The sequence below is a fragment of the Chrysochloris asiatica genome, unplaced genomic scaffold (genome assembly GCF_000296735.1).
Source record: "Chrysochloris asiatica unplaced genomic scaffold, ChrAsi1.0 scaffold00004, whole genome shotgun sequence".
Lineage (NCBI taxonomy): Eukaryota > Metazoa > Chordata > Mammalia > Afrosoricida > Chrysochloridae > Chrysochloris > Chrysochloris asiatica.
Window position 1 is genome coordinate 40415080 of NW_006408522.1, and position 20750 is coordinate 40435829.

Genomic DNA, 20750 nt, shown 5'->3' on the forward strand with positions numbered 1-20750 from the left:
CACCTACTTTCCCTTCACCCCCAGCGGGGAAGAGCAGATTAACCTAGCCTGGTTGGGGTGCCCAGACTGAGAATGCGCCAACAGCACCGCATTACTAGGCTAGAAATCACAAAATGTGGGCACTCCACTATTTTACAATTGCTTCTATTGGACGGCAAAATTGGGGATGAGAGGAGACCAGGAAATTCTTAAATGTTAGCTGCACCTTTTCCCGCTCTATTAATAAAACATCAGTAGTTGTTGATTAAAAGTAAGTCTTTTGACTTCATCAGATTGAACAAGATTCGACACCCTGAATCGCCTCCAACTTGATCTTGTGTGCAATGCAGTGCACTGGGATTGCTATTTTAAAGTTTCATAAATGACCTGCAACTGGGTAAGTAAAAACAAAAAGTCTTTAGTCGCATGTATTTCAAGATTCTCCCTTTAGGCAACTGGTCAATTTTTAAATTGTCCTCCTGTAGACAATCCTTTAAACACTCACGTTTAACTAAAAGTCTTTGGTGTGTACAGTGAATTTTTTTCTTTGACACTTCGTAAAATTTCCAATTTCTCTGTCTCTCTTAAGCCTAGCCAGATTGTTTCTGTTGTTTGTGTTAATAAAAAGCAAAATAAGTTATACAATGTTTGAAAGGAAGAAAAGAATTCAAGTTAAAATGCCTTCTGCATAGCCCACAGCATGAAAATAGAGTTTAAACTTTAGTTTTTGGTGTTTTTTGTTTTGTTTTTTTTTTAACCCACTATTACGACCGGGTAAGCATCCCATTATTATCTTAACAGTTTTTTGAAATATGGAATCCATTAATCTATCTGAATTGTTTTTACCCTGATGAACTCACTGCCACGGAAGAAACGTTTTATTTTGAAATATTGGTGAGGTTTTCGAAAGGAAAGTTGTAGAAATGCTAACTCACTTTATCACTATGAGAGAAAAAATGAGAAGAGGAACCGCTGGTAAAAAGAAATTCAAGATAAAACGTATAAGGTTTAAGTCCGCGAAGCAAAGGTTCGGTGCGAAGCTGAACTTTACAAAAGAAGCGTTTATCGAGGAGTTTCTTTTTTATAAAAGATATTTGACGTTTACTGAACAAGATATTTAAAACTACAATAATCCTATTTGGGGCAATAAGTACCCAATATTGAAAAATAAGAACAATTGGAAGAGTAAGAACTGAAAAACTGAGTGAAAACTTCTCAGCCAGTGTCGCTGTTCGGAGACTTGGATCCACCTCTGCAATGCTGAAAACGCTTCATAGCGACACCAGATTGCTGCCTCCTCTCTCATCCTTCCCGCCCGGGCTAAACTGAATTCGCTTAAATGCCGCATAAAATAAAAATCCTAGAAATCCTCAACTTTTCCTCCCTTTTTTTTAGACTTGTCTTTTTTTACTCACCTTATTTTTATATGGCGGCGAGCAAATCCGCAACAAATAAGGATGCAACAAATCTTGGAGTTCTTCTAGAAATAATAATAAAAAAAAAGGGGGGGTGGAGGAGGATAGTCCCTCCCCCAACATTCAGGTTTCAAACCCTTCAGCTTCTGCAGGCTTCAAGCCGGGCTTAAGAGTAACTGAAAGCTTGGGGTAGACTCTCTTTCCAGAAACTCCACAAGCGGGGCCGTTCCTGCCTAGGCCGCCGGGCAAATCCCTCGCGGACCGTAGCCCCTCTCCCAGGCGCCGCGCACCCGAGCCTCTGCCAGCCCCTCCTCACTATCTTTCTTTATATGTGAGGGCCGATTTCCCGCAGACATCATTGTTATGATGGCTCATTTAATCAAACTGTTTAATTGCTCTGGTAATCACTATCATCATCACAGGTGCTCAATCATTCATCATTTTTGGAGGGCTTTATTGACCTCCAGAGCTCATTCCCCAGTCCTATTAAAATGGGCCAAATTTCTCTGACTCTGCTTGAAGTCTCTGTGGGCTGCGATCTAGACGTAGTTTTTACTGCGCTAAAGCTTACAGTGAAGAGAAGACGAAACACACACACACACACACACACACACACACACACACAAAGCCTTACTTCCCACCCCATCTTTTCTCCACTGCTCTTCTTTCTCGCGCGCTCTCATATGCCCAAACACGCGACGATTTCTTTCCCTGCCCTCTCCGCTCTCGGGGAAGTTGGGTCAAAGCCGCGGGAAAAGGACACTACACTTTCTACTTTCCAAATAGGTTCAAAGTTGAGGAGGAAAGCGGCTGTTGAGGAACAGTCTGTCTCTGGCCAAGGGACCATGAGCCAGGTCCAGAGCATAGAGCTAGCGAGGGCATTCTCGCAACGCGGGGCCCTGACGCCGGGAGTTTAGGGGTGGCTGAGGCTGCAGCACAGCGCGCGCGGGGTGACCGTGGCTCCGCCCCCAGCTCCAGGCTCCGCGTGATTGACGCGCGACCGCCGGGAAACCGGCGGCGCGAAGGTGAGACTGGGTGCAGCTCAGGCCGGGGATTGGGCGAGAGACGGGCCAGAACTAGTTTCCACACAAACGATGCCGAGTAGTTACCTTCCTTTCCCCTATTCTCCTTTTCCTTTTTGGAAAAGTTAATTCCAAGTCGACCCCATCTTCCCGATCTGGCGAATTCGTCTCCGTGTAATTAACACAGTCATTAGCAGGCATTACAGCGCCTAGACCCCTGCACACCGGGCGACCACAACAAAGCTGGGCAGAGAGCGCCGGCCACTCCTCCTCACATGGCATCTTCTTTCTCTCTCCTCCTCTTTTCTCCCTCCCTCCTTCTCTCCCAGTCTTTCTCAACTGTGCTTCCCAGCTCTAAGTGAGATCCACTTTCCGAGGCGCACACCAGTCACACACACACACCTCACACACACACCCCCTAGGCGAAATCGAAAAACATTAGACACCCAAACGACTCGCTCCCCACTTCCTTTCTCCCGACTCTACCACCGCCCCAAAAGACTCTCTCGGGTAGCCCTTGTCAGCAGAACCTGAGCGAGTGCGCTTTGAGTTAGCTGGTCTCATCTTGTCCTGGAAAAAAAAAAAAGGATATTGACAAGGGTCCTACATCTGCACAGGGAAGAAAGTGCCACTTAAAAGAAAATCTAATCCAGCGGTGGTACCGCCCGTAACGCCTGTTGTCCCTGCGTGTTAGCAGGAAGCCTTCGGGGCGCAGTAATCCGCTAACAGAGAAGTGTTGGGGGCGGAGGGGGGACGCAGAATTAAAAGGAACAAAAGCGAGACAGCCATGCCAAACGTCCCCGGCGCGACCCAGTTAAGCAGGAGCCCAGACTGATGTGAAAATGAACTAGAAGTAAGTTTTTCTTTTAAAAAAATTAAAAGATCTGAGGCTGTACCGTACTTTCCCTGTGGTTTTCTGCAGTTTTCCTCTCTGCGCTCTCCCTGTCCTCTTCATTCTCTCTCTCTCCCTCTCTCCCCGCTCGCGCGCGCGCGCGCACACACACACACACACATACACACTCGCGCGCGCGCGCACACACACACACACACATACACACACACACACACACACACACTCCTCTTCCTCCCTCCTCCCCTCTCTGCCGTCCCCGCGGAGGAGCAGGCTCGCTGATTTGCTCTGGTCCGCTCGGCTCCTACCTCCCCTCCCCCTCCCGCCCCCCGCCCCAGCCGGGGCCGTCGGATAGCACTCGCTGCATATCAGAGGCTCCGCTCGGCGCGCTCCTCCTCGCTCCCGCTCCCCACTCCCGGGATGTGTCTCCGCCGTACAACGGGCTATGGCCACCACGACTTCCGGGTTCCGTCATTTCGTTCTCCCGCCGCCGACCCGCGCCGCCAAACTGAGGCTCTTCTATAAGCCAGGCAGCAGCCAACCTGCCAACACCTACTGACACTCACTCATCTCCCAGCGAGAGAAAGAGAGCGAGAGAGAGCGAGCGCGAGAGAGCGAGCGCGAGTGAGAGCGAGAGAGCGAGCGAGAAAGAGAGAGAGGGAGAGACAAAATACCTACCAGGAAAGGGGGGGAGAAAGTCCAATTTTTGAAAACTATTCATTTTTTTTCTTGATTTTTCCCCCCCTGCTTTCTTTGAACAATACTTTAAAGAGAGAGGACCATATTATAGATACCGCGGGGCAAAGCCAAAAAAGGGGGGGTGGGGGGAGAAAAAATTCAAGAAGCAGGAACCCCTCGCGGAGTTTTACTGGAAGAAAAAAAAACGGGTCTGAAAGATTCCTCCTCTTCATCATCATCAACCATCATTCATTCACTACCTTGACATTCCGGGCTTTGATTGACAGCTGGAGTGGCAAAAAGCCATGAAACACGACAGTTCGGTTACATGTGGGCTGCTGACGGGCCGCTCGTAACCTTCAGTTCGGGGGTTTGACAATTTTTTTCTTCTTTTTCTTCTTCTTCTTTTTTTTTTTTTTTTCTCCAACTGAGGGTAAAAGAAGAGAAAAAGGGGGAAAGGAAAACCGAAGAGGAGGAGGAGGGGAGGGGGGAGGAGGAGGTGGTGGTGGAGGAGGAGGAAGATCGGGAGGAGGAGGAAGAAGAGGAAAAAAAAGAGAAAAAGAAGAAATATCACAGGAAAAAAAAAAAACTTCGTTGTTTTGCCTGGGCTTTTTGCTTTTCTTTTCCTAAAAATAACATATTGGAGAATTGGGAGAACTCTCTTTGGTTTGGAAAAAAAAAAAAAAAAAAGGAATCTTCAGCCTAGATCACTTTGTTATCCGGACTGGGATATTAAATATACGACACATCCAGGAGTTTATTGGAGCGCAGACTGATGGCGCAAAGGGTAGGTTTAAATCTCCAACACTTACCTAGATATAAATCCTCTCCTAAGAGGGGCCTGTCCCAAAGCCTCTTCTCCCTTCAAAGCTGCTGCTGTTGTGGCTGCTGCTCGCTGATGATGATGGCGGCCAGTATTTAAAAAAAAAAAAAAATAGCAGCAAAATTATTCATCGGCTTCTTTTCCCCCCCGTGCCTCTGCGTGTGTGCGAGTGTGTGTGCGTGCGTGTGTGCGTGTCTGTGCGCGCGTGTTCCAGCGCTGTGCGAGCGGGCGGGCGACGAGTGCGTGTGAGTGGTGTGTGTGTGTGTGTGTGCAATTGTTACACGCTTTCGCCTCGCTCCAGCTTTTACCCCAGCTCGGGGCGGGCACGGGCCGCGTAGGAGCTGCCGCCGCCAGGGCCGCCGCTGGGGCCGCGCTGCCGCAGCCGCTGCGCCGCCGCCTAGACTAGCTTGGGCTGCTTGTTTTGTCTCTGAAATTGACAAGGACGCAGGGAATCCGCTGCTAAATAATGTTTCTGGTAACTTTCACGTTATTCCCCCTACCCTCCGCTCCCTGCCCCCGGGGAGGCACTGGTCCCAGTCTTCCTTAGTCCTCGGCGTTCTTGTCCTGATTATTAGCGTTTTTCTTCTCTTTATTTTGTTTCATTTCTCCTTTTGATTTATTGGATCCTCTGGAGGAGGCGGAGGGGGGTTAGGGGTGGGATTCGGGGCTTCCTCCTCACACTAACTCCACTTCTCCCTCCCTTGGCTCGCTATGGTTCTTCTACCTCCGCTCCGAGCCGGGCCTCTTGGTGCTCCCTCAGTCCTGGGCCTCAGCGCCCCCTCGCCCTCCTCTTCAGGCTGCTCTTGGTTCATACTTTTTTCATTTTTAAATTTAAAAACATTTACCCCACAACTTTCAACTCCGTTGTTTTGACTGGTTTGCTTTCTGTGTTTAACTCGTGCTAGGTAGTTTCTTCTTTCTGACTTTGTTTTTATTTTTCCTTCTCTTTCCTCCTCCCTTTTTTGTACACCCAATTCTCTCCCTTCCTCTCTCATTCACTCTCTCACTCTGCCTCCGATCGTCCTCTCCTCTCTTTCCCTCTCACCTCTATCCCGTTCCCACTTTCATCTCTCTCTCTCCTCCCCCTCTTTTTGCCCTGCTTTTCTCTCTCTTTTCTCCCCTACTGTCTCTGGCTTTCTCTCCTCTCCGGCCCCCTACCCTTGCCGGGTTCCGATAGTACGATGAGCTGCCCCATTACGGCGGGATGGACGGAGTAGGGGTTCCCGCTTCCATGTACGGAGACCCTCACGCGCCGCGGCCGATCCCTCCGGTTCATCACCTGAACCACGGGCCGCCTCTCCACGCCACGCAGCACTACGGTGCGCACGCCCCGCACCCCAATGTCATGCCTGCCAGCATGGGATCCGCTGTCAACGACGCCTTGAAGCGGGACAAGGACGCGATCTATGGGTAAATCGACCCCTCTGGACCCAGCCTACTGTGTTTCAGTGTGAGTGCGAGTGTGTGTGTTCGCTTCTGTGGGAAAGGAGGTCTGGGGAATTATTTCTGCCTCGGGGTGAGAGCGAGCCTCCTCTTGCCTTAGGAAAGGACAGTTAAGGGGGCTGCTCTTATGTTACTTGAGTGCAAGTTCCGGGAAGATATGGCTTCCTCCACTCCCACGGCCCCGTCACTCCGGACCCCGGAGTGACTGACTCCTTGGAATTTGCCGGGGCCTTCTCCCCAAGGGCAGGATTCCTAGCTAAAGGACGAAGAGCTGGTCCTTCCAAGCCCCCTAGCAGAGGCCTTGACGAAGGAGAAAGTTTCCTGACGATGAGAAGCATGTTTTTTTCTGTCTCTCTCTTCTGTTTCTTCCCGGGGTCTGAGAGTCAATGTTGCTTGAGCTGGAATCTGGGCTGCCTCTGTCGGCCAGGAAGTCCTAATCACCCACTTCTTAATTCTCTGTAAATAAAGGGGCAGACCTTGAAGTGCAGCGGGGTGGAAGGGACTTCTGCTAGCAAAGAGCCATTCTGGGTTGGAGTCAGGATGATGGTTTTAAAATAGTTTATATTCTAAATATAAAATATTTCGAACTCGGGGACGGGCGGAGGTGCACGGTGACAACCGTGTATCATTGGGGATCTTTAGGCTGAGGGTTAGGGGAGAAGGTGTTAGGATACCGAGGGGAGGGGTACGGTCGGTAAACACCAACTGAGACCCGAGCCAGAGGCCGCAGGCATCCCAAAGTGCAGCTAAACCTCCGGGAGGAACACAAAGGGCATATGCGCACGCACACTTCCAAGTTTTAACACACGATTTATTTATTTTTGTCTGCTGCAACGCTGGGAGAAATGTGGTCTTTGGAAGGAAGCTCTTCAGAGTTTAACATTCCTATTATTTTGACCCCCACACCCATGCTTTACTAGAAGTAGAGCAAACAAGTTTAATAAGGCAAGGAGGTGGAGGGAGAGGTTAGAAGAGCTTTCTTTCTGCTTTGGGATATGTCACCCTCCTGGTGTATGTATAGGTAAAGCCTTCGGCCTCTTGTGAAATGCCTGTTAAAACGCAGAGTTTAAACGATTTTTTTTTTTTTTTTTTAATTTTCTTAGCGTTTCCCTTTAGGGGGGAGGTCATGGCTGGGTCGCAGGGATTGCTTAGGCGGCCTCTGTAGTGTAGGGAGGAGGTCTGAATTAAAAGCGGCCTCCAGATTGCCTGCGAGTCTTGGATGTTTCATTACGTTCCAACTGGCGGGCCAAAGTGGCTAAGGGCTTCTCTGTCCAGAGCTGGGGACTTTTGAGAAGAGGGACAGGGCCAGATCGTTTTTCGTTTCTGTTTCTGGCCCAATCTTGGCTGGGCTGAGGAAGGGTTGTTAAGTGTGATGCGTGCCTGTTGTGTTACAGAAGGAATCCAAACCCTCCAAACTTGTTGATTACAGTTCTTGCTCCTTCCCCTCTGCACCCCCGTCTCCATGTGTGTGTCTCTGCGTGGCGCTGCCCGTTAGGCACCCGTTGTTTCCTCTGTTAGCTCTGGTCTTTGAGAAGTGCGAGCTGGCGACCTGCACTCCCCGGGAACCCGGAGTGGCCGGCGGAGACGTCTGCTCGTCCGACTCGTTCAACGAGGACATCGCAGTCTTCGCCAAGCAGGTCCAACCTTCTTGACCAACTCACCCTTCTGTAGTCCCTCACTCCCCCTCCCCTATCCTTAGAGCTTTACTTGAAAGAGGAGGGAAAGGCTGGGATACCCGATCTGTTCCTCTGGCCCAGTCCGCACTCTTGGCCTCTTCCCCATCCCGGAGCCTGGAGGGAAATTCGAAGTGGAGATAAATATGGGTGTTTGTTTTTCCCCCCAGCCAGGAATACAGGGACTCGACCCTCAAATTAAAGTTGACCTTCTCCTAATCTGTGGCTTGGCCTTTTTTCCCAGCCTGCAGCTACTTGAGCAAAAATTGGGGAGAGGGGCTGCCAGGCACCCGGGTGTGCCCGGGAGGGAAGGAAGCTGGGCGCCTTTCACAGCCTTTTGCGTTGGATGCGGAGGTTAAGGGTGGGGGAGGGCACAGCTTCTTGGACCACAGGATGCAGGGGTTCTTAGGGCCTAGAGAAGGGCCATGAGAGTTCTCTACTACGGTTTAGCAGTTCCAGCCTCCCCCCTCCGCCTCCCAAAGGGGCGAGGGCCGGAAGGCCCAGATTTAATTTCAGCTGGGCGCACTAATTGAAGGCACTTTAATGTGTTTTATCTAAGTCCCTCTCCTCTTAGCCACTGCATCATCCCCACTCACGCCCTATAGTTTAGTCAGTGACTGGGGTTTTCTTCTCTTAACTGAAGTGGTAACTCATGCAGACTTTCTGTGCTTCCTATAGGTTCGCGCCGAAAAGCCACTTTTTTCCTCAAATCCAGAGTTGGACAATTTGGTAAGGCTCACCGTTTTTTGCCTTTCCCTTGTCTCGGACCCACTTTGTGCCTTAAACACCTTGAGCTTTGGGGGATGTCTAGCAGAGTCCTTTGGAGCACCGGGGCGAATGTGAGGCGGGAACAGCTCTGAGCCACCATAGAAAGATGGGGAGTGAGGTTTGGGATGGACATCAATGGAAGTAAAGCCCAGAAAGGCAGAAACTGGGGACATGGCGGTGAGAGCGCAAGAACAGGGAACAATTTTCAAGTCTGGGCCCCGCGAGTGAAGCAGCGAGAAGTGAGAGATATTTCCTCTGTTTGTCGGAGCAGGCGGCGGAGTCCCAGGCTGCTAACCCGAGGAAGTAACCACTGGGGCGGTGGAGGGCGGGTCGAGGGGGGCTGGTGCTGGTGGTGTGGGGCAGGCCAGCGCAGGCCACTTTTAGGTGCAATTCTTTTGCTAATTTGCACGATTTCAATATTAAAAGTACTTAAATCCGCTTTCAAAGGCCCTGCCTCGCCATTCATCTTGAGTAAGTATTTCCTTCTTTAGTAAGGAAGGATTTCGCTGGGTGTGCGGTTCTAAAAAGCCTTCTCTCTTCAGTGAAGCAATTTTTTTTTTTTTTTTTGCTTGAAGTCGAGGGAGGGGACGGTTAAATAGGACCTAGGCGGAGAAAGAAGGCCTGGTCCTAAGAAACAGTCCTTACAAACAATCCACTGAACAGGAGGGAAAAAGAAATTAAATGCTTAGGCTTGGGTTGAGTCAGATTCCTACCCCGTGGCCAATGAGGCAGAGATGATCAGTAATCACTTGGTTTTTCTGAGTATGTCTTGATGTGTGGGTTTTGCCTGGCCACCTGCCTGCTGCTTTTCTCCATCCCAGTTCCTTCACAGCCCCTCATTCCCAAGGCCCTTGTCACAGAGCTCTAACTGCACACTGTAAACTTCTTTTTCAGATGATACAAGCAATACAAGTGCTAAGGTTTCATCTTTTGGAGTTAGAAAAGGTAAGCAGGAAATGACACCTCCCCATTTTGATTTAGCCACTTCCCTCTCCTGAGATGAGTTGGAATTTTGCTTTAAGGAGCCTCCAGACTTAGGGATTGAGCACCCAACACCTGGAGAGTTTGAGTGGCATGTCCTTCCTTCAAATTGCTCCTCAGCCTAGGGCCTCAGAGCAAGGGTGAATTAGGACAGCTCTAGAAATGCCTTTTAAACTAGCCCCCAACCCTCTTTCTCCCCCCAGGCATTCAGGATTGTTTTGAAATGCAGCAAACCATTTCTGTGGCTGGACACTCAGCTTGCTTGTGTCTCTATTAGCTCAGCTCAGCTTCGCCCAGGACTTGCATTAGGTGCAGGCTAAGAAAATCACCTTTTCTAGGGTGTCTTTACATAACCCTGACGCTCAATCTCTTTCCCCTGGAAACAGACAAAACTCCTGACTTATTGAACAGCAAATGCTAATGCTGTCCCCTATTCCAGTCTTCTAATGTTTTGATGTTATCATCAAATCAGATTCTCCTCCCTGAACTACCAGTCTGAACCCAGTTATTTCCAGTCCTATTTCTTTCCTGCTCCTTTTGGTAACTTGTTGCTCAGGGAAGTCTCCGGAGAATAATATCTCCTGCAACAATCGCTCTATTGTTTCCTTGCCTTCAACTATTACACCCCTTAATTGCAGTTAGTTTGGAAGACATCTTCTTCTTGCTCTTCCCTAACCTAACTTTACAACCTGATATTTTTTTACCCCACTAAAATTGAAACAAAACAACAAACACAACAATATGAGCTGATTCTTCCACCCTAACCCTCCTCCTTCTAGGTCCATGAACTGTGTGATAACTTCTGCCACCGGTACATTAGCTGTTTGAAGGGGAAAATGCCCATCGACCTCGTCATTGATGAAAGAGATGGCAGCTCCAAGTCAGACCATGAAGAACTTTCAGGCTCCTCAACAAATCTCGCTGACCATGTAAGTAGGAGATCATTTGACGATTTTTAAAGGGCGCCAGGCAAAGTATTTTTTTGTTTTTGTTTTCAACGTATCACCACTTAGTTTTGTTTTGTTTTTAAATGATTTGATCTCTCTCACTCTCTCTTGGTTTCCATTTCTCCTTTCTCTCCTATAACCTTCATCTCCATTTCCCCCACCTTACTAAGAGGCAAAAACCCAGGGATGTGATGGAATGATTTGTGCTCCTAGTGTGCGGTTTCCTGGTTTTGGTGACTTTGGTGTTGGCAAATTATCTGTTTGATGTAGTAACCCGCTACCTTTTCAGTTTCCTCAAGTATGTAATCAGTGCAGCAAAGGGGATAGAAGGAGGCAAGACAGCTTGACAGAATGGCAGAGACAGAGAAGGAACGATTGTAGAAAAGAGAATGGAGGAGTGAAGGTTGATATCCCACAAAGATGACAACCCTAAGAATTACTGGCAATCTTGTGTTGCAATTGAAATAAAGGAATGAACACATTAAAATGCTCAGGGGTTTTGCTTTGTAAAAACTTATTGCCAGAATATGTACTTATTGCCAAGCACCTGAGCATCTTCAGAATAAAAGACAGTAACCTTGATGAAGCAATTATTAACAATGTATTACAGAAAACTGAGGGAGTTAAAATTGAGTAACCATAGGTGGTTGTTGTTAGTGGTTGAATTGTAACATTTTGACAGTTGGAGAATGAGGATGAAGAGTATAGAGTAAGGAATGACTGTGGATGTCAGGCCAGGAAAGGAGATTTTTCTCTGTTCTTTCTGTTTTTAATCCTGTTTTGGAACTGAACTTGTGAGTCGGATGCTCATTAAAAAAAAAAAAAAAGCATATGTAGTGAGACTGAAAATTTCAAAAAGAAGCAAAGAGAAGAAAGATTGCAGCTGGTAGGAAAGGAAGAGTGGTAAGGTTAAAAAGAGTGGGTGTGAACCGCAGTTTATTTATAGAAACTCAAGCCTGGGGGTGGGGGACAGATTGTCTATAGATTGCATTCAATTGAACTTACAACCTAAATGATATAGGCTATACTCTAATAACTTTTTGACTGAAATTTAATTTAACACCGGGTGTTGAGTTAAACAGGCATTGAGACTTGAAGGAAGTTTGTGTCCTCCCCACCCCCAGTTGAGATGCAAGGTGAATGTACCTTCTGTGAGATTCTTCTCTCCTTCTACCAAAAGTTTTAAAAAATATGCAGTCATAGAATTTAATAATTAACCTACATGCTACATGGAAAGCCAGTCTAAGAATGCAAGGTTTAAAAAAGAAAGGAAATATTCTTGGTCTGGGATGCCCACTTTTGAGACACGAAGATGTATTGTTATTGAAAGTTCCTACTCTTGTCTTCTTTAGTCATGGTGAGGAAAACTTTGGGAAACTATTTTGTACATTGAACATATTAACTGAAGTAAAAAAGACACATGCAGTAACAGTTAACCAAACCAAACTCATTGGTATCAAGTCAATGTAACTCATAGCAACCCTACAGAACAGAGTATGACCTCCCCAAAGGGTTTGTGAAATTGTAATCTTTATGGAAGCAAACTGCCACATCTTTCTCACGTGCAGCAGCTGGTGGGTTCCAACGGCCAACCTTTGGTTAGAGTCAAGCAGCACTTAATCACTGTGCCCCAAGAGCCCCTTGCAGCAGCAGTGATAGAAAGTTTAATTTGTTGATTCTGTGGCTCTAAACTGTGTGGTTTTTTTAGTCTATGAGGCATGACACTCCCTCAGAAATATTTGCTTTTGTGGCTGTTTATTTGTTTATTTTCATAGCTTCCTATTTCTCAATTCATATGCATTTGCAGTATTGGGAGTATGGAGAGGGATCTGTTTACATGGTTTGTAGTAGCCAAAGAGGTCCACAGTTCTCTGTAGCAAAAAGCTTTTCTCTTGGCATTTCTAAGGGTCTCAGTTAAGCCGGGCTTCTAGGAAACTGTTTTTCCAGTGGATTTATGAATCTAGAGCATGATGGTGTTTACATAGAAGAGAAAAGATAGACTAGGCTGTTTAGCGTATTGACTGATAGACAATGCCAATTGACAGACTGTTATAATATTTAAATATGCATTCTAGAAGGAAGTTGTATCTAAGAGGTTCATGGTTTAATAATTGAACAGTTATCATCTTTGGATAAGAGTCCACTGTAATATTTGTTGCTCCCCTTTCAACCCCAGATCAAGTGAATATGATAACTGATTTATTCTGAACCCATAAGGGTTTGCCACCTCATTGGGCATCGTGATTTAAAGCCTTTTATTTCCTAGAGATCTGAACTATAACATTTTTACTTTAACCCCCTGCTATTTGTTTTGAAAGGAAGCAATAATTTGTTCCACCAGCCCATTGAGTGGGAAATGGAGAGGTTTGCCACAAACTTGTATGTTATGTAGGAGGGGAGAGAAAACCTTGGAGAGATTGTGCCCTTTTCAGTACTTTTATACCAGAGGTATATTGATTGTATTAGTTCTAGATCTCCTCCTACAAGTCAATATGCTTCAACCAATCTTAAAATTCGTACTCTTTTAACACCCCCAACCCCAAGTCATGCAAAAAACGTGAAAATAACACAGAACCACTACCTGAAAAATAGAAGGAGCAGAACATTTTCAGCATGTAAATGTGTCCAATTTGAATCTCCAGGTTTATTTTTTTCATTTGCTTTGATATGCATATTTAATACATTGCCCCAGGCTGGATCTCATTTAGTGAACACTGGTTCATGGGTGATGCTGAGCCACTTCAGAAGGACCCAGACAGCCTGTTGTTTTCTCTGTTTTATCTGTTGGCCCACTATTCTGATCTACTGAGCTTCCTCCTGGTTTTATTTGCACATGAAATGCTTAGAACATTTCAACTTATTGGCTATGAATAATGACAGCTAAGAAAGAAGTGTAGTTTAATTTGTTGCGTGCCAAGGTTTTTTTTGTGGAGGTGACAGTTTGTGACAGCTGTTTGACACCCCCAAAACACATACACCTCTATCCTTATTAAGTGGTATCAAGCCACATTGTGTGAGTGTGTGTTTAAGGAGAGCAAAGAAGGAGAGAGAATGAAAGAGAGAGAAAGAGAAAGGAGTGAACAAGTTTGTAATTCTGTATAGTAGAGAGCAGAGAGCCATGCATCAGGAGGAAAATATTAGGTACCAGTCGAGCTTTCGATTTTCTTATCAAAGAATTTGAAAATAGTAATGAATCACAACAATTGATATAAACATCCTGAAAGCAAGTATTACTGGCAGATTTTTAAAAGTAAATTTTATACACTGAGTGTTAACTTAGTAAATCAGGTTGTTGTGCTAATTACACATTCCATAACTGTATATGCCCTGAGATACCATAGGTGCATTCAAAGAAAACACCCATAATAGTTTCACCTTCTATACCTTATATTCAGTGAAGATACTCTGTTTGTTCATTTGTTGTTAATACTTAACCACCATGGACATTATGACAAAAAACGATGTTTGGAAATGAAAAATTGACTGCTATTCTTTTGTGTTTTGTAACTATCTTATTTCATAATGAATGCTTGTGGTTTAATGTATTTTATGTTATACTGTCACTGTAACATAAGAGTTATAGGTATGAGACACCTATTGTACTACTTTTTGGAATAACAGGTAGAAAAATATATAGTGGTGAAAGAAAAAAGGATTCTCTTTTCCAACATTCGTTCATGTTAAGTTTCCCAGATATTCAAATTTATTATGTTTAAGATAAACATGCCAAAATCTATTTAAAAAAAGTTTCAATTTGAAAACTGTTATGGAATAACTCATTTTTTCCTAGTCTGTAATAGTTCTGAATACTAGGTGATAGCCACATTGTTAATTTGGATAATTTTAGATAGGTTCATTAGATCAAAGGTAGACAAATAAAAAAATATTTTTATATTTGCATAAAAGGACCTGGAATGTCTCTAGATCATATTTAGACAAATGAAATATATTTATATGAAATTCATTTTTCTGAACTAAGCTTTATTTGCTTTAATTGCATAGAGTTATATTGTTATTCCTAACTAATGGTCATAAGCAGCTATATTTTATTTTCCTACGGATAATTACCAATAGGGAAGAAAATACAATAATAATTATCCAGTTAATGACAAGTATCTTAAAATTGACTACTTTTGATAACACCACTGGGGGGAAATATATATTTTAATTTCTATCTTGAAAAACCATAATTTAGATGAAGATATTCTGGTATCATCTTTTATATCTCTGTATATATGTAAGTGTATTTATTCCTATGTATATATATATTTTTAAATGGGCTAGGTTAGAGGAAATGCAGGCAACTCCCTATAAATAAAATCTATTACTACCTTTAAAAATTATGGAGAGGTAGGCAACAGAGAGAAAACTAGACTTAAGTGGTGGCTGGTCCATAGACTATCAAAGGGAAAATTAGGAGATTAGATGACATTGATAATAAGAAGCATGAACGATTTGATGAGATAGTTTCTTATGTTCTGGTGTAAGATTAGACCTTATGGAGTGCTATCCAAGACCTCTGGGGCCCAACTTGGTAAAGTTTTACCTCTGAGCTCTAACTGCTCTGAAGAGGAAGGTCAGAGCATGGGTTCTCTTTTGTTGTGTTGTTTCATAGTTTCTAGTGGTGAATAGTTTTCCTGTCAATATCTATCTAGGGAAATTATACTATTTAAATAATTTAGCCTATGCAATTGGAGTATGTTTTCAGAGTAACTGATGAGAAGAAGTTAAAAGTGCACCTATTAGCCACGTAGACATTCGCCAGTAGATTAAAATGTTTGTATTTTTAGAACTCATTTTATTCTTTTTTCAGCCAGAAGGTTCTATGGTATTTTATCATACATTTCAAAATTGTAATATGTTATGACACCAAAGGACTCCTGGCATGGCACTGTAGGATAAGCACTAGACTGCAAGGTCTGCTTGAATCGCAAAGTTGGTGGTTCAAACTCACTACCTGCTTCTCAGAAACCCTATACAGGGTTGCTATGAGTCAGAAGTGACTTGACAGCACTTAACAACAACAATGACACCAAAAATACAAGAAAAAATTTCTTTTCTCCAAAAGTTGCTCCATTAAGTGGAGAAATCATTTACAAAAGGTACTTGCCACTTCCTTCAGAGTAGAGCACATATTAATTCCTGGAACTTACTAGAGATGGAAGTGTGCACATGAGGAAAGGACCCCGGCTGTATTTACATTTTTAAAGCCTGAGTCCACGTTCTGAAAGCACTCACAGTTCTCCTGAGTTCTTATGTCAACTTACAATAATGAAGTTGGAATTTCAACTTTTTTTTTTCAAACCAAACAATGAACATTTTAAGCATTTATAGACTTGAAGAACTCAGGGTAGGAGTCCTTACCCTAATATTTAAGAAGCATGATTTTTGCATAATGATAGTTAGGAGTTAAAAGGTCATAAAGTCATAGGAAATCTAACAATATTAATTATATGTACTGATACATGGTAACAATATTGATTTCATATATATATATTGATGTAAGTATATCTTGTTGCCTTCGTTCTTCCAATATATCAAGTCAAATTACGTTTGCATGCTCCATTTGCTGATTAAAATATCTTTGTGTATATATATATATATATATATGTATATATATATATCCTTAAGGAACTCTGATAGCGTAGTGGTTAAGAATTGGGCTGTGAACCTTAAGGTCAGAAGTTCGAAACTACCAGCTGTTCTGAAGAAGAAAGATGAGGCTTTCTGCTCCCGTAAAGATTTACAGCCTCGGAAACCCTGGGCAGGGTTGCTATGGGTCGGAATTGACTCGACAGCACTTAACAACAACAACATATATCCTTATTATTACTCTCTACCTATAAACTGATCCTGAGTTACTTTACTATATTTTTTCAAGTTCACATATAATTTTTATCTTGATGTTGTCGGTTGTGCTTTGGTTGTGTATATGTTATGTTTAATAAGCTTTGGAAAAGCTAATGTTTGTTTGTAAGTATATAAATATATAATAATAGAAATAAGAAAAAGAACTGAAAATGACCTTCAAAATTATCTGGTCTAACTTCCTAATTTTGTAGAGCTAAAGGAACTGAGTCGGAGAGAAATAAAGGGCATTCCTTGTCTAAGGGCACATGATTCATTAGAGGTAATACCCTGGAGTCTTAACTCCAATCTCTTCTATCCCACACACCCTTTAAATCACCTTTTCATTTTGGGTTTAAGATGAGTTTCAGATTATTTTAGATGGAACTTTTGTGTGATGTGATCTTTTTTCTTTTCTTCTCCTTGAAATCTAATCCGTTTTACTTCCTTACTCAGTTTTATATTTACTTAGAAATCCTTATACATTTTACTCCATTGTCTCTGGGCAATGCAATGAGTTGTGTGCAATCAGTTTAGCAGGGAAACACCCCACTGATTTACCTGGCCTTATTAAGTGTTAATCTATAGGTAGGTGTTCCACAGACATGCTATAATGGTTTGAAATGTTACAGTTTCCACCGTATCTGCAAATTCAACAAAAAAGGTACATATATGATTTGCTTCCTGTGCCTAGAGACTCCTGTCTGTTCTTGTGCTCTTTTCTAGATTTAGCAAAATTCAATGATGGTGCTAAATCAATTTTTTTTTTTTTTTAACTTTCAAGGGAGAAAACACTGGCAGAAATGTGTTTTCTAGGGAAAGCTGTGTGTAAATGAGAAACAGAGGAGAGCAGCAGAATGCTCTCCTGTGGCCTTGCCACTACACGCTCTCCCCATATTGTCTCCTGCTTTTATATTAATTACAACTTGCATTATCAGCTGTGAGTCTGTAGCCCAGCAAATAGAAACTACTGCCCCTGGAGACCTAGTTTCTTGTATCTATTTTCCATCTCGTTCTATTGTACTCTACTCAGTATTCACTGCTTTTCTCCTGGTAACACTGCTCTTTAACGCAATTACGTAAGAGCAAGAAGAGGACCATATTTGACTCCCAATTATTAAAACCCCTGGGAATAGAAACATGTTCACTCCTTGCCCTCTGGTGTCTTCGTGATACTTTTGACTGAAGAATAGAATATAATATTGTGGAATGCATGTACCTCAGTACTTACCCACACACTTACATATAGAGAATTTCTCTTTATTTTGCTACGTGTCATGTATTTTTACATGCTTTCGTATGCCACTTTGGTTTCCGGATTCACTAAACTTCTGCATGCAATTTGGCAGAAAGCCAGGCAGTTATTCTTGAAGGATATAAACTTGGAAACTGTCTATCTAGGAAAAAATAAGAGAGAGAGAGAGAAGAAAGGATTTGTGATACAACTATTTCAGTGTAAGAAAAAAAACTGCTGCTGTGGGCAGTGGGTTATGTTTTGTCTGTCCACGTAAGTTGATACTTGTTTCTGACTAAGAAGGAGTTTCTTTCGTTGACCAGATTTACAACATTTGCCTAGCATATGATCACATTGGCATATACAACTGAGTTTGAATAACTTTGCTATAACTTCTCAACCTTAAAATCTCAGAGGGATTGATAGGATGGCTAGGAAGAAAGTAGGAGTCCCTAGATGGAACAAACAATTAAACACTCAACTACTCGCTAATCACTCCACTACTCATCAGACAATTGGCAGTTCCCACCCAGAAGCCCCTCAGAAGGCAGGCCTTGTAAGAGGTCACACATAGCCTTGAAAACCGTAAAGATCAGTTCTATTCTGTACACACAGGGTCACTGTGAGTCAGATTTGACAGGAGAACAACTCGCAACAGCAATAGAAAAGGAAAGAAGTGTAGGGGAAAGGGAGTTTAGCCAGTGAACTTTAACAGCTATAGGGACTGGCCTGAAAACCTGAGGCCCAGCTCATTTGGAGGAACCAGCTGCTTTTAAAGTAATATTTGTTATATGGTTTATTTTTCTCCCCTTTTCTTTAGAAAACACCTCCTCTAGAAAGCCAGCATAAGAAATGGCGCTGATTTATAAATGAATGAGGCCTGTCTCTAAAACTCATCATTGGGCTGACTGATAGAGACAAACTAGTTCAGGGGCAGGAAGTCCTCAGTGATCCCTTCAAATCACTACAGTGCCCAAACAGAAAGGCATGCGCCTCCTTCATTTGAACGATTATATAATAGCTATTGGATGACATTTGCTTTAAAACATAGTTGAGGTGTTAGTGGTTAATTATTGTAATTTTCATGAGGGCCAAGGAGCTTTTATAGCAGTCGACTTAATATAAGAGTCCGCAGTGCATAAAATTAACATCACTTGTTGTGTACACTGAAAATTTAGTTTAGGTGAACGTGTTGCAGTTATTGCATTTTCTCAAAAAAGTGCTAGCCAGTGTGGTTGCAGGATAAAACTCATGCAGTGCTATTGTTTCTTTTTTGTTGCATGTAATTCTTCTAGCTCTTTATCTGTTGCCATCCGGCAAACAGCTGACATGAAGAGGCCGCAAAGCTTGAAGAGTCTCTGCATTCTGTTTGCCTTCAACTTGAAACTATTAGAGAGGTCACAGGCATGGCTCTGTCTTAATACAGGCAGTAAAGAACCATTGTTTTCATCTTATTCTACTCAGCTTACTTTCCTAATCTACTTATGAATGTTTGTCTGTATTTTATAAATCAGTACCTGTGCCATATTTATGTGGATGGAATTTCTACAGGGTTTTGACTTTGAGTCAGCTGCTTACATGATGGCAGTGCCAATAGCATTATTTGATATTGATGTTATTAATCTGTAGAACTTTTAATTATTATAGCTATCAAAAATGCCATATAGTTATTTATAATCAGGTTTGTGGGATGGGGGACAGTTTTATTGTAATTGATCTGAATAAGAATAGTTCCCTAGTTTGTCTTCCCTTGTCTTTATATTAGTTAGATTTTATATTCTGTATGTATACTGTACAGTTGATGTTGTTGAAAATGAAAGTCTGAGTTTTCTTTTCTGGACAAACTATCATAATGACAAGATTACTTAGCTATATGTCTATCTGAATCCTTATTTATCAATTCTTGTAAAAAGTAATAATGTACTTTAAGAAACTGATATTGTTTTTTTTAATTGTGTTGCGCCATCCTACCTCCTAAAGAATTCACTTGCCAGTGGGCTTACTTGAAGTTGTCACATACAGGTGACAAGTGTGTAGCTTAAGGCCTTAAGGCTGGTCTGTTTCATGTGTTGCTCCTACTCTTGGTTTCTGCCAGAGGAAATTCCATCTCTTGCCTGCCTTCATGTGGTGCTGATAAAGTCCTTCCTGTACATTAGAATTCCTGTTTTCCTTTAAGCAACAGCAGGGTATTGGGAATGATCAGGAAAGGGGAGGAGGAACTGGAGAAGAATATACTCAGCAAAGTAGCATGAGCTATAATTCTGTTTGCCTTGTATGTCCTCTGAAACAAGTAGTTCTTCCAGGAAAAAGCACTGTCCAGTGAATTCAAAGCTCCCATGAAGTTCAAGTGAAGGTCATATCCAGTTTACTAGAGGGCTAGCAGTTTATCTGTTTTTGTTGTTGTCCGGGCAATTTAAAGTGGTAATTGATATTTTTAAGATGCTGGTGCAGTGATTAATAGCATTACTTCTATTGGTTACCTAACCAGTTGATAATAATTTCGAGAGTTTATACAAGCTATTTAAGGGCAAAGATGTGAAAGGCAGTTCATTTTGCCATTTTGAGTCTGTAATTTTCAAAGAATGCCATTGAATTATGTAGCTGGTTAATGTTCTGAAGTACATTAGTATCCAACAGCATGGACCCCCCCCCCCCCTTTAAAGAAATGTGTCCTAATTAAAAGTGGTGGTGGTGATGGTTATGTGCCATGGAGTCGGAACCAACTCACAGCGACCCTGTACGGGGTTTCCGAGGCTGTAAATCTTTACGGGAGCAGAAAGCCTCATCTGTCTCCCGCGGAACAGCTGGTAGTTTCAAACTGCTGACCTTGTGGTTTGCAGCCCGATTCGTAACCACTATGCTACCAGAGTAAATGTGTCTTTTGCATTCTTAGTCTTCCATTCTTCCTCTATAAATTATTGTATATCTGTTGCTGAAAAGACAATGTACTGTCACATGGCATCTGTCCATGCTCGGTTCCACAAATATTAATATGTGCTTTTTTTTTTTTTTTTTTGCTTGAAGTCGAGGGAGGGGACGGTTAAATAGGACCTAGGCGGAGAAAGAAGGCCTGGTCCTAAGAAACAGTCC

The 20750-nt window shown here is 43.2% G+C and overlaps 1 protein-coding gene across 7 annotated transcripts in view; it reads left to right on the forward strand.

Annotated features, from left to right (window-relative positions):
- The first annotated feature begins 2860 nt into the window (after nt 1-2860).
- The window catches only part of MEIS2 (Meis homeobox 2), a 283660-nt gene continuing 265770 nt past the window's right edge, over nt 2861-20750 (forward strand). For 3 of the 7 annotated variants that reach the window (XM_006831790.1, XM_006831793.1, XM_006831791.1), the window contains exons 1-6: nt 4031-4731; nt 5945-6177; nt 7706-7847; nt 8562-8612; nt 9546-9596; nt 10412-10561. In XM_006831790.1, coding sequence (XP_006831853.1) covers nt 4720-4731; nt 5945-6177; nt 7706-7847; nt 8562-8612; nt 9546-9596; nt 10412-10561 — 639 coding nt within the window. In that variant the 5' untranslated portion in view covers nt 4031-4719. Of the gene's footprint in view, nt 3270-3629; nt 4732-5233; nt 5243-5944; nt 6178-7705; nt 7848-8561; nt 8613-9545; nt 9597-10411; nt 10562-20750 lie in introns of those variants that run through there. The other 4 variants (XM_006831794.1, XM_006831795.1, XM_006831796.1 and 1 more) reach the window with 3 other exon arrangements.